This window comes from Phocoena sinus, chromosome 18, assembly GCF_008692025.1.
Source record: "Phocoena sinus isolate mPhoSin1 chromosome 18, mPhoSin1.pri, whole genome shotgun sequence".
Taxonomy (NCBI): Eukaryota; Metazoa; Chordata; class Mammalia; order Artiodactyla; family Phocoenidae; genus Phocoena; species Phocoena sinus.
Window position 1 is genome coordinate 16,754,614 of NC_045780.1, and position 12,864 is coordinate 16,767,477.

At 44.2% G+C, this 12,864-nt stretch overlaps 1 protein-coding gene across 1 annotated transcript in view; it reads left to right on the forward strand.

Annotated features, from left to right (window-relative positions):
• The first annotated feature begins 5,885 nt into the window (after window positions 1-5,885).
• LOC116742926 (guanylate cyclase soluble subunit beta-2-like) overlaps window positions 5,886-12,864 on the forward strand; it is a 39,200-nt gene continuing 32,221 nt past the window's right edge. Inside the window, 1 exon segment of the mRNA XM_032610884.1 lies at window positions 5,886-5,976. Coding sequence (XP_032466775.1) covers window positions 5,910-5,976 — 67 coding nt within the window. The 5' untranslated portion in view covers window positions 5,886-5,909.

The window sequence follows — 12,864 nt, forward strand, 5'->3', positions numbered from 1 at the left end:
ATTTTTGTTGATAGCTTAGACAAATTTCTCTCTGTACATCTATAACTTTCTCAGCAGTTTCTTACCAAGGCATGCTTCTTTCCTGGTAGCAAGTCCCAGGAGAAGGCCAGCCCTTCATCTCTACCTGTCTCCCCGCTTCTTCCCCCGCCTTCTATCAAGTTCTCTGTGATGAGATGGTCCCCAGTTAAGGGACTGTGGCCTTTCCTTTGGATGTCTTTTTGGGGGGTCACATTAAGGTCTGGATGCTTGTTGAGTCTTCCAGGGGAAGGTGGCCCTTGGGGGCTGGGTGACCAGAAGTCCCTCCCACAGGCACCCAGGACCACCATCAGGGCACACAGGGATGCCCCCTCCATGCTGGGGATGGCTCCAAGGTAGATGGGGCTGGGCAGGGTTGATTCCTCCCTAGCGGCTTCAGCCTCGTTGGCTTCAAAAGTAAATCTGATTCACTCCGGGTGTAAACGAGAAATTCTCAAACATTTTTGTCTCAGGTAACCTTTTTACTCCTAAAAATTATTAAAAACCCCAAGGACTTTTGTTCATCTATTGGCATTTACTGTATTAGAAATTTAAACTGAGAAACTTTAAAAAACAGTCATTTATTAGTTGATCTAAAAATAACAATAATAAACCTATTACATGTCAGCATAAATATTATATTTATGAAAAATAACTGCATTATCCAAATAAAAGAATTAGGGAGAAAAGTGAAATGTCACTCTTTTCAGATTTTCGCAAATCACTTTAACATTTGAATTGCTAGAAGATAGTTGGATATTCTCTTCCATACCCTGTTTGCTGTGATCTGTGGTTTTGGTTGAACTATATGATGAAAATATAGGACGAAGTATTTTAATGCTCTTTTTAGATAATTGTGGTGAATCGTTTAAACCCCACCAAAGCTCCACAAGTGGTTGTTTCTCAAAGATCTGTTAGAATATTGAGTGTGAAACCACACCAATGGCCCTTTTTGTACTCTGTTATGTGCAAGTCCCATGGCCTGTGTTACCCTTTGAAATAAATATTTTATCATCGTTTTGAGCTGTCATGCATTTGTCATTTGGAAAATCCTAGCTCCTTGAGTTATGCAGATCTTATGAATGTTGACATGATACAGTACATTATACAATATCAAAATCACGTTTGTCAATATCACCACAATCTCACCAAAGCCTCTTAGAATTGGAGAGCTAATGAGCTCACAGTAGCAGATGCAAGTTTTCCAAAATTCCAATTTTCACTTGAAAGCTTGAGTTTGATCATTGGCAACAAATTCTGTCAGTTACTTTCCTTGAAATGACAAGCTAACTTTGTTCTTTTCTTAAGAAAATGTCTGCCAAATATCCAAGTCTGAGTAACCGTTATTTGTCTATCAGTGGTTCTTTCAAGTAGAAATGATATTTCATGAAAAAAGTGGCTAATTCAGCTCACAAAAACAATTGCAGAAGTGCTTTTCCTTGAGGTGACCCTCTACACTTCTGTATACAGCAAAGTGCTTTCTGTGTACACATGCTTCCTACTTTGTCATGCAGAATGGTCAGAAGATGTGTACTCAAGGCCAAGATTTAATAAGACATATTTTTTACTGTGTCATAAAGGATGATCTGAAGTGAAGCTGACCTTTCCTCTTTTTTCTTTTTTAAACCATGAATGTGTGGCAGTGAAGAATACAGTGGCTACTTAGTACAGATTAATGCCACTGCTATTCATGCTAAGGCACCAATAGTTTACCCACCAATGCTTTTGTACCATTAGCACAAATATCAACCAGTGAAAAGGGCAGATAATGTCTTGATTTTATTATGAAAGTGGTTTTGACCTCATGGACCCCTAAAAGCATCTTAGGGACCCACAGGGGTTCCATGGAACACAGTTTGAGAACTGCTGGTTGAAGCGTCAGAGTCTTTCTCAGTGAGTCATGTCATGTGTTGGCTGGGGAGAGTGGTGGGCACGAGAGGGGAGGGATGGACATCAAAATCTCCATGGAAACATTGACCTAACCCAATACTATCATTATAAAGATGAAGAAATGGAGGCACAGTGAGATTTGTTCCAAGTTATCCAGCTGCATTATGGCAGAACCAGGATTAGCTCCCAGGTCTCCTGACTCACATGCAGTGAATGTGTGAGCCTCTGTCAAGGTAGGTGTCTCTCATCTGCTAAATTCTCTTACAAATATCCATCAGGCCCTATTGTGTGCCAGGTACAATGGTAGGTGTTGAAGATATAAAGTCAAATGACATTCCCCTGCCCTTTGGGACTCTGTAGTCTCGGGAGCGTTTGGACAGGTAAATCCAAGCCTCCACTTGCAGCCAGTGTTAAGGCAGGTAAACACGGGGAGGCTCTGGGCTCTGAGGAGGGATGCCTGCATCTGACTGTTGCTCAGAACAACCAGGGTCAGTGATTCTTAGGCTGAGCTGGGAAGGAGGAACAAAAGTTAGCCAGATAAGAGGGAGTGACGGCCCTTCCCATGGAGGGAGAGTCTGTGGGAAGGGAGGGAGGAAGAATGGGCATGGCTGAAATTCTGAGTAGCTGGGGGAATGGCTAGAGGAGAGTCTGGAGGAGAGAAGTGGGGGTGGTCCAGGTGTTAGGTCATGGAGGACTCTCTGCATCAACCCAAGAAGTCTGGACTTGTCATGAAAGCCTGGGGAGCTGTGGACACCAGCCAGACGACTGGCTGGGTGACAGGCTGCTGCATCTTCCAAATAGCAGATGGCCACGACACTAGGACAACACCCCTCCTCCCCCACCAATTGTCAGCACCTCCCCTTCCCCAGCTATACCTTGGGTCATGCAGTGACACTCAGATTTGTTATATGAATTCCCCACCTGCCATAAGGGAACTCATGAAGGAACAATTTCCCATGCTTTAGAATCAATCCCATTTTCTTGGCCTGAAACTGGCTACAGAGTGTTATTTATTTTTCCTGTGGGCTTTACGGCTCACTCTGGACTCTTAGAAACCATTACATCAGTTTAGTCATGTCGAACAATGTAAGATCTATAATTTGTAATCCTTTGCCTTGCCAGATTGAATCCTAGAAAGTGTTTCTGAGCAGTGGTGTCCAAGCCTGGAGAGTCATCAGAGACAAGTGGTTAAAAAAATATGAATTTCCAGACACCACCTCCAGGGGCCAGGACTCTGTACGTTTATTTTGCTCCCCAAGTTATCCTGGAAGAGGCAGCCTGTGCGTGGTTTCCTGCCCAGATATTTTGGGTATCATTAGCTGGAACCAACTAAAGAGGAACATACATTTAATGGCTGACTGTTTTAGTTAAATATTGACTCGCAGGATCTCCTGAGTATGTGTCTATGTGACCACCTACGTGGTTGGCACTTTTTGTGTTACATGAAATACTCTGCTCTTTTTTGAGCTGGAAACATTGACCTCTTACTTCGTTTCCTGCATTCATTGATTTTCCAATCCCCAATCTCTTTTAACATGTTTTCTGATAGCCATTTTTCTCTCCTTCTCTTCTTACCAGAGGCTTTGCCATCTCATTAGAAAGATATCAATTGGCTTATTTATTTTTTTAATTCTTGGTAAACATACTGTTTCACTAAAGCGATTCAAATGACTCTATATGTAAGCACGCACTGACTCTGTGAGAAGTGTTAGATGCAAGATCCTGGGATCAGTAAACAAGGCTGACAATCTCTGTGTAATCATAACAGTCTGGGCATGTCTGGCATTCCAGAAATGTGCAACATATACACACTTTGACACTAAAGTGCTATGAGCTCAGCCTATGGGAAAGAAGAGGCTGCCAGACCCAGACAGGTATGAATGGGTGGTCCCACCAAAGGCCTGGGGATGCCACAGAGTTTGTTCCATTTCCAAGCGTCCTGGAAATGACCTAATCTTTCTGGGGCCTTCAGAACAAACCATGGCACCACATCAAGTTTAAATATGGGTCTTGCCCATTATGTTTCTATTTTGCTCATAGACACAGAAGCAGGGCATGTGTTTTCACAAAGGCCCACAGGCCCTGGGGAGGAGGTGGAGGGTGATGGCCACATGGCAGAGAGCACCCCACTTAAGGGAGAGGTGGTGGTTTAGATCCCCCATCGGCCCCGGGCCCCACCAGTTTCTCTCAAGAGCTGCATCTGCTGATGCTTAGGGACCACTGATGCTTAGGGACCACTGTACAGACATGCACCCGAGCAGGAAGCCTTACAAACAGAGGGAAACTCAGGGAGCTTCTAGTTCAGTCATGTACGACCACAGGATCAGGGCCCCTGGGGCTGTCTGAGAATCCCCAGTGAGTATGTATATGAAGAGGAGGAACATGGATTGAAAAAATGGTTGAGGAACACTGAATTCACCAACCACCTCCTTTATTTTACAGATAAGGAAACTGAGGCCTAAAGAGAGGGAGTGAGTTTTCCCTCAGAGCTCATTTGTGTCAGGATAGGCCTGGGACAGTCTCCTGCCTCCCACCCCAAGTCACTCCTCAGTTTCCCAGGCCACCTCTGTGTCCTCAGTACTATTGCGGCTCCTCCTGGCACATGAGACGGTGTTTCTCATTTTCCCCAAGCTCTCTCCCTTTGGTCATCCTCTTTTATCTTTATCCATACTCCTGTCAGAAAGGTGGGACAGGTTATCGTTACCGTATTTTGCAGTGAAGAAGATGAATTCAGAAAGATAAAGGAGAAAAATTTAAAGATTTAGGAGAGAGTAAAGATCTTCAAATACAGAGGGCTAGGTATCTGGAGGTGGGACCAGCCCAGTCTGCCTTTCCCCTAAGGGCAGAACTAAGGCCAGTAGCAGCAGCAAAATGCAGGATGTATGTGGTCTTCAGAGATCCTTCATTTGTCCACTGGCTGATGCTGGCAAGACCCTAACCTCTCTGAGCATCAGTTTCCTCAACAGTACAAGGGGTCATTAGAAATAATCTGTCATCTGTGGCCAAAAGCAGATGCTCAACAAATAGAAGGTATTAATAGGGCTCAGAAGTAGGTTTCAGCTCAACTTAAGAAAGAACCTTCTTTCAGAAACAGTAGTCTGTGAATAGAATGTACTGCCTTGCAGGGAAGTGAGATTCTTGTTAGGAAGAAACTGAGTTATAAGGTGGGAAATTGGACAATTAGGAAATTTCTCGCCTCCCCCAATTCCGAGATTCTGCGGTGTGTTCTGGGATCAATTCAAACGTTCTGTGCTCTTCGCGGCTCTTCAGATGTGCTCTCTGCTGCCACGAAGCACATTCTCTGTGTCCAGAATGCTCCTCTTGGCCTACCCATTCCTCAGTTCCAATGAAACCTCCCTGTCTCAGGGAAGCATTCCCTGACCTGCCTCCTTCCCCCTAAGTTGACTGAATTGCTAACTACACTTCAGTGATTCACACAAGAGCCAAGCCAAGAGTGCAAACCTCTGACTCCCAGGTTAAGCCTCTCTTCACCAGGTCTGGTTAGCTGTCGCAAGACCAAAGTCCAGCAGTAACTCCTACAACCCAGCCAAGCACAGTGTAAAACCGTGAGCTACTCTACCTGCTTCAGAGAAGGAGGCTCCATGACCACAGAGCTCCAAGTTCACTACCATGTATTAGGTTCTTAACACATGCCAAGCACAGTGCCGTCTGCAGGGTCTTCAAAGGTGTCACAATAAAAGTCACAATCAAGGAACCCAGTCTAGAGGGTAAGACCAATAATCTGGATAGAAGCTGGGGAAACTCATAGCCTGCTGTGGGTACTCAAGAAGGGAGCTCTTGATCCAAACTGGGCTCCAGGGAAGGCTTCTTTGAAGAGCTGACACCCAAACACTCTAATGCTTCCCATCCCTTATGATCAGGAATGTTCTTTCTATATCTTGCTGGGTCGGTGGATATATTCCTGGGGCAAAGCTCCAGTTGCTGGATTTCCATTGCACCTTGATCTATCTTTCAGAGCTTCTGCAGAAGTGCAGGATGCCTTCATGACTTACACAGTGTATGATGACGTCATCACCATTAAGCTCATCCAAGAGGCTTGCAAGGTTCTTGGTAAGTCTGAATAGGGCTTTTTTTTGGCTTCCTGGGGCTGCTGTAGCAAAGTATGTTCAGTTCTCATTATTTGCGGTAGTTCTGGTCTGTAAAGTTTACAAAGACTGAATTAGCAAATACTGGGCCATTGTTCCTATAGGAAAGATAAGGTCAGGTTCCTGAGAGCCTCTGGCCACAACCATTTTCATTTGCATAACTCATAAATACATAATCTTATTTTGTGTGTGTATCTGTTTAAAGACACATTTTTCCATATGTATTGTTGATTCATTAACATTGAACTCACGGCCAACAGCGCTGTAACTCGTGCCTGAATGAAGCTTACCTAAGGCATGTATTTTCTCTGTAAGGCACATCACAGCCTTCCTGTGCTTAGGACACTGGACAGCACTTCAGCACCATGCTTTGGAGCATTTTAAACAGCAGACCAACAGAAAGAACAAAAATGCAAAAACGTAGTACTGCATAGGTTGCCGAGAGGACACTTGTTTATAATCTGAGAACCGAGTCCAGAACGCAGAGCATTGCCTCCTGTGACCTTAGCCAGAAACATGCATGTTCGGTGGCTCACTTTTTTCCCTGCTCTGTACACATCCACGAATGACCACGGAAGCTCTGATGAGTATTGATTTGGGGGTTACAAGCACACTTTAGGGAGTAGGTAAATTTGCAAATACGGATCTACAAATAATGAGCATCAACTGTACTCCTAACTGGGCGGCTTCAACAACAGAAATTTATTCTATCATAGCTCAGGGCCCCGAAGTGTGAGATCAAGTTGCCAGCAGGGCCAAGCTCCCTCTGAAGGTTCTAGGGAAGCATCCTTCCTCTTCCAGGTCCTGGTGACCCCAGGTGTTCCTTGTGACGGCGTACTTCCAATCTCTGCTTCTGTCTTCACATGGCCACTTTGCCCTGTGTGTCTATGTCTCTAGGTCCAAATTTCCCTCTTCCTGTAAGGACTGCAGTCGTATTGGATTTCAGACCCACCCCAACCTGGTAACTCACCCTTTCCATTTGAGTAACCTTATGCGTCTTATGGGCAAAAATTGTGAGCAACACTGAGTTTCGTCATCTGCAACACCACTGTCGTATTTGACCTCGATGTTGTCTCTGACAGATGTTGTTGTATCTTTGAAATAGATCGTCACAATGACTTCTGGCTGTCAGAAAGAACAGCACTGAGAATCCCACTGTGTTTCTCTGGAAATGGACATGGTGTGCTCTGTGGGGTGCTGAGGGCCATTCTCCCTCATCTGCTCTGCCATGGGACATCTTGCCATCTGCCCAGACACTAAAATGCCATTGACAGGGTCATAACTGGGGGGACAATATATGGATGGTCCCATTTACAATGCACATGTACTCCTGGATATATCAGCAAGGGATGGGTTATTATATTAACTTGCTCACTCCCCAGGCACTAAGGGGCACAGCTACAGGACAAAGAGAGACGATAGCTCTTTGGCTTTCTAGTTTAAGGACCGAGGACAACTAACTTATTCCGTCATAGTTTTCTCACTGTTCAAATGAGAATAATTATAAGATCTACCCTTCAGAGTTGTTTTGAGGATTAAATGAGATAATGTATGTGGAATATACCAAATGTGGTACCTGGTGTATAATAAGTTCTCAAAAAAATCTCCTCCCTTCCTTCCCTCTGTATTAATTTCCTAGGGCTGCCTTAACAAAGTACCACAAGCTGGGTGGCTTCAAACAACAGAAATTTATTCTCCCATAGTTGTGGAGGCCAGAAGTCCAAAGCCCTCCAGTCTACAGTATGTAGTTAAGGCAGCCCTGACAGACCAGTACCGGAATCTAATGTTTTTATATGTCCAGAAAGAAATGCTACATACGTCTAATATCATGCCCAGGCTGTTTTTGTAACTATGTATGATTGTGGACACCATGTGGTGTAGCAGTACCTTTAGCAGAGAGACCCCGTCACACACCTGCCCCAGTGTATTCACAGTTCCAAACCAACTAATACGTTCAGGGGCAGCAACAAGTTTATAGAACAATGTGTGGTCTGACTCACACCGCCTTTCTACCAAAGGCCAAAGTCTACCGCTGTGATTTCTATCTGTCCAGCTTTGAAAATCAGAAGGGTGTTTTCTTCTTGTTTATCTCAACGACATCTGTTGACCTATCCCTGAAATGGTATATAAGAACAGTGAATGCATTTTTCAGATCAAAAGTTGAGATTCAAATCTGAGTAAACACATGCTTGAGACTTGGAGACAGGATGGCCCTGGGAAGCATAGGCTGTGTAGTTTCTCTCCACATCTATCTATCTATTTTTTTTTTTTTTTTTTTTTTTTTTTTTTTTTTTTTAAACATCTTTATTGGGGTATAATTGCTTTACAATGGTGTGTTAGTTTCTGCTTTATAACAAAGTGAATCAGCTATACATACACACATGTTCCCATATGTCTTCCCTCTTGCGTCTCCCTCCCTCCCACTCTCCCCATCCCACCCTTCCAGGCTGTCACAAAGCACCGAGCTAATATCCCTGTGCCTTGCGGCTGCTTCCCCCCAGCTATCTACCTTACTACGTTTGTTAGTGTGTATATGTCCATGACTCTCTCTCGCCCTGTCAAAACTCACCCCTCCCCCTCCCCACTATCTATCTATTGATAGAAATAGATACAGATATAGATACAGATATAGATATATAGACTGACTACGTCTCTAGCAAAGGCTTTGGAATGATAGACCTGGGTGAGTGCCCTGGTTGTACATCTACCTGCCTATCTATCTATCATCTATCTATCTTTCTATCTATCTATCATCTATCTTTCTATCTATCATGTCTAACATCTATCTCCCGTGAATCAGAGAGAGCAAATCCCTGCCGAAGGAAAGAAGTCTGCAGGAAGGGCATTTCACTGTTTAATAAAAGACACTCGTCACTTGAGGCAAACTCTTCCCTTAGACAAAGAAAAAAGCACGCTCTATTACCACTCGTTAGTGCTTTGCCTTCCAAGTGGGCTCCAGAATGCCGTTTCTCTACCTTTAAGCAATTGTTGGGACTTTTCCAGACCACTCTGCCACTGCATAGCTCTGTGCTTTCTAATTAGCATAATTCAGGATGGGACCAGATGGCAGGTTGAGCCTTGCATAAGAATTGTTCTGTATATGAATAAGTGCCTACTTAGTCTGTAAGTGGGTTATTAGTGATCTGAAGTGACAAAATTCAAAACAACACACAACAGCCATTGGACACAGTCGTGCCTGTCTAGACTTTGCTCGCTAAGAAACCAGTAGTGAAACGCATTTCAACAGTTAGCCATCGGCAAATGGCAGCAAGCCTTCTCTGCACCTACCTCTGTAAAAAGAAGAGTAACAACATAAACTTTTCCAAAGTCCTCAAATCAGGCCTTATCATATTTGATCTTTACTGTGACCCTCTGAGGTAGGATAAGCAACCCAAACCCTGCAACCAACCAAAAATGGAGCTGGAACTCAGGTGTCCTGGCTCCAAGGCCATCGCTGCAGCCTGTGGGGGGGAGGGGCAGTTGGCTGGGTGGGCATGAGATCTCTGGTGAGGGCTTTGGAATCAGCGAGCCCTGGGTGAGTCCCCTGGCTGTATCGTCTCCTAATAGGGTAACCTGGGGGCAAATTCCCCATCGGTAAACATCGCTGGTACCTATAGCACCTACCTTGGATGGTTATCCTAAAGATGGTGTCCAGTAATGTAAGCAAAGTGCCTACCACAGAGTGGGTGCTCAGCAAAGCAGCCCCCTCTCTCTCAGTGGACCAGCAAAGCGGGTCCACTGAGACTACCCGGTGGACCCCTAGTTGGGCCAACGTCTCTGTTTCAAAGCTCACCAGGAAGCTGGCAGCTTATACCAGGCATGAGTGAGACTGCGCCCTGGCTGCAAAGGGTCTCCCACCTGAGCTGCCTGCATCCATTTCCCAGCTCCCTTTTCTCTATTGCCTGATCAACTTATTGCTGCACCTGGAACCCAGCCCTCCCAATTCAGAGTCTGTTTCCTTCTTGCAATGTATGGTATCAACATGGGCAGCTGTTCCTCTCCTTTTCTTTTTCTCCTTTTTTTTTGGCCACACTGTGTGGCATGCAGGATCTTAGTGCCCCGACCAGGGATCGAACCCGTGCCCCCCGCAATGGAAGCATGGAGTCTTAACCACTGGACCACCACGGAAGTTCCCTTCTCCGTTTCTTAAAGGCCTCTATCTCCTCACAGAAGATTTCCCCACTGGTTATCTCGTGCCTGGCTAAAGCCATATATTATTTGAGAAGGAGAGTACTCTAGATGAATAGTTCTTTCCTGATACCTAAAACTTATTCTTTTGGAAACCAAAGCTTTGGGGAAAAAAAGACCCATTTTCAATAGAAAACTCTCAAAAATGTGTGGCAATCACTCCCGTCTTGTGGAAGAGCACATGCTTTTCTGGGTGCCTCAGGTGGGTCACCATGAGGAGTAGCTCTTGTTGCCTGTCTCTGGGTGGTGGGAAGCAGGCAAGGGTCGTGAGCAGTCCAGCCCTGAGCAGCCCTTTGCCCAGAAGGCCCAGCGTGGGCAGCAGTGGCTCTGGGGCCCCCACTGAGCCTTAGCAGGTGTCCCCTCCCGCTGCCCTGCACAGCCTACCTCTGCTCTCTCCATTCCCTTGAGCTGTCGCCCAGCAATTAGTAAACATTTCCTGGTGACGCCAAAGAGTCAAGCTTGTTAAGTCAGAAAGTTTGAGTTTATACATCATTCCAATTGAAAAACTCCCCAGAAGGCTCTACAGCTCTCCTGGGAAGCCAAGCACAGATGCTTTGTGACACTTATTTCCCTGCCATCGAAGAAGTCTTCTATTAAAAAAAAAGAAACAAACCCACTTTTTAATAGAATTTTCACACATACACTAAAGTCGAGAGAATTATACACTGAAGCCCACATACCCTTCACCCAGCTTCAATCATTATTCCTATTTCACCAATCTCGTTTCATCTCTCTGGTTCCTCTACCCTTTTTTCTGGTTTTGTTCTTGCTGGAAAGTCTTAAAGTGAATCTCAGGTTTCCCATAATTGTACCTGTAAATATTTCAGTATGAGTCTCTAACAACATAAAGACATTTTAAAGCATGATCATAATACCCTGATTATACCTAGCAAAATTCAAAATTCAGAGTATTACAGAGGCCCAGGACCCAGCCGTATCTCAGCTGGCTGTGGATAACTGTGGTCTTCTTATATTAGACTTCCTAAGGTCTTTTCAGGACAATCGGAAAAACCTTTTTACTTTGACATAATTTCAAACTCACAGAAGGTTTGTAAGAATAGTACAAAGGATTGCCATAGGCTCTTCATCTATATTCCCCAAATGTTAACATTTTACCATGTTGGCTCTATCCTTCTCTCTATATCTATATCTCTATATTTTTCCTGAATCGTTGGTGTGTTAAGAAAATGATGTCTCTTTATCCCTAAAAGTTCTCTCTTTTTTTTTTTTTTTTTTTTTTTTGCCGTTGCGGAGCAACAGGCTCCGGACGCGCAGGCTCAGTGGCCATGGCTCACGGGCCCAGCCGCTCCGCGGCATGTGGGATCCTCCCACACCGGGGCACGAACCCGTGTCCCCTGCATCGGCAGGCGGACTCTCAACCACTGCGCCACCAGGGAAGCCCTAAAAGTTCTCTTAAGTACCTACAGTACAACTATCAGACTCAGGAAGTGAACACTGATACGGTGCTATTATCTCATCTACAGATTTCATTGAGATTTTTCCAGCTTTCCCAGTAATGACCTGTAGGACAAAAGAAAACCCTGGATCATGTCAGTTGTCACATTTCTTTGGCTTTCTGCAGTCTGGAACAGTCCCCAAGTCCTTCTTTGGCAAAGTTCTGGTCAGCTATTTTGTAGCATGCCCCTCAACTCAGGATTAGCTGATATCTTCTCATGATTCAATTCAAGCTATGCTTTCTTGGTGGAAAGACCACAGAGTAATGTTTTTTCCTTCCCAGTTCATTGTATCAGGAGGCATCTTATGTCGATTTGTCCCATTATTGCTGTTAACTTTGATTGCTTAGTTAATATGGAATCTGCCAGGTTTCTCCACTGTAAAGTTATCTTTCCCCTTTGAAATTAGTATCTTGTGAGAAGATACTTTCAGACTATGTATATTATCTTGCTGTTTCTCAAACTTCTCCTTCCCTAATTTTAGTATTCATTGGTGATTCTTATCTGAATTAATATAAATTATAAGAGTGGCCAAATGGTGATTTTCTAAGTATATCATTTCTTTTACATTTATTAGTTGAATTTCTACTATAAGGAAGAATTTTCCCTATCTATCTATTTATTCATCTATCTATCCATCCATCCCAGTGTGAACGCTTGACTCATTTTTTAGTAGGTTGTAATCCTTTAATTATTTTGATGCTCAAATTCTCTAAGATTTAGCCAGTTAGAGCCCCTCCAAGCTGGTCCTTGTGTCCTTGACATGTCCCCATCATTCTTATTTTTTTTTTTAGCATCTTTATTGGAGTATAATTGCTTTACAATGTTGTGTTCGTTTCTGCTGTATAGCAAAGTGAATTAGCTATATGTATACATATATCCCCATATCCCTTCCCTCTTGTGTCCCCCTCCCACCCTCCCTCCCCCATCATTCTTTGATCACTTCTTTACTTTCTGGTGTGACAAGATGTTATAAACTTATCATTTTCCTGCCCCAGCCGTGAAATCTGCCATTTCTCCAAGGAACCCTGAACACACACACACACACACACACACACACACACACACACACACACCATCCATCTATCTGTCGTCTTCCTCCCTCTCTTTCTTCCTTTCTATCCATCTATCTGAAACTGTGATGGGTTTTGTGGTCTTCTTAGGATAGATTTCCTAACCTACACCACAAGCTTCATTCTAGTCTTCTTTCT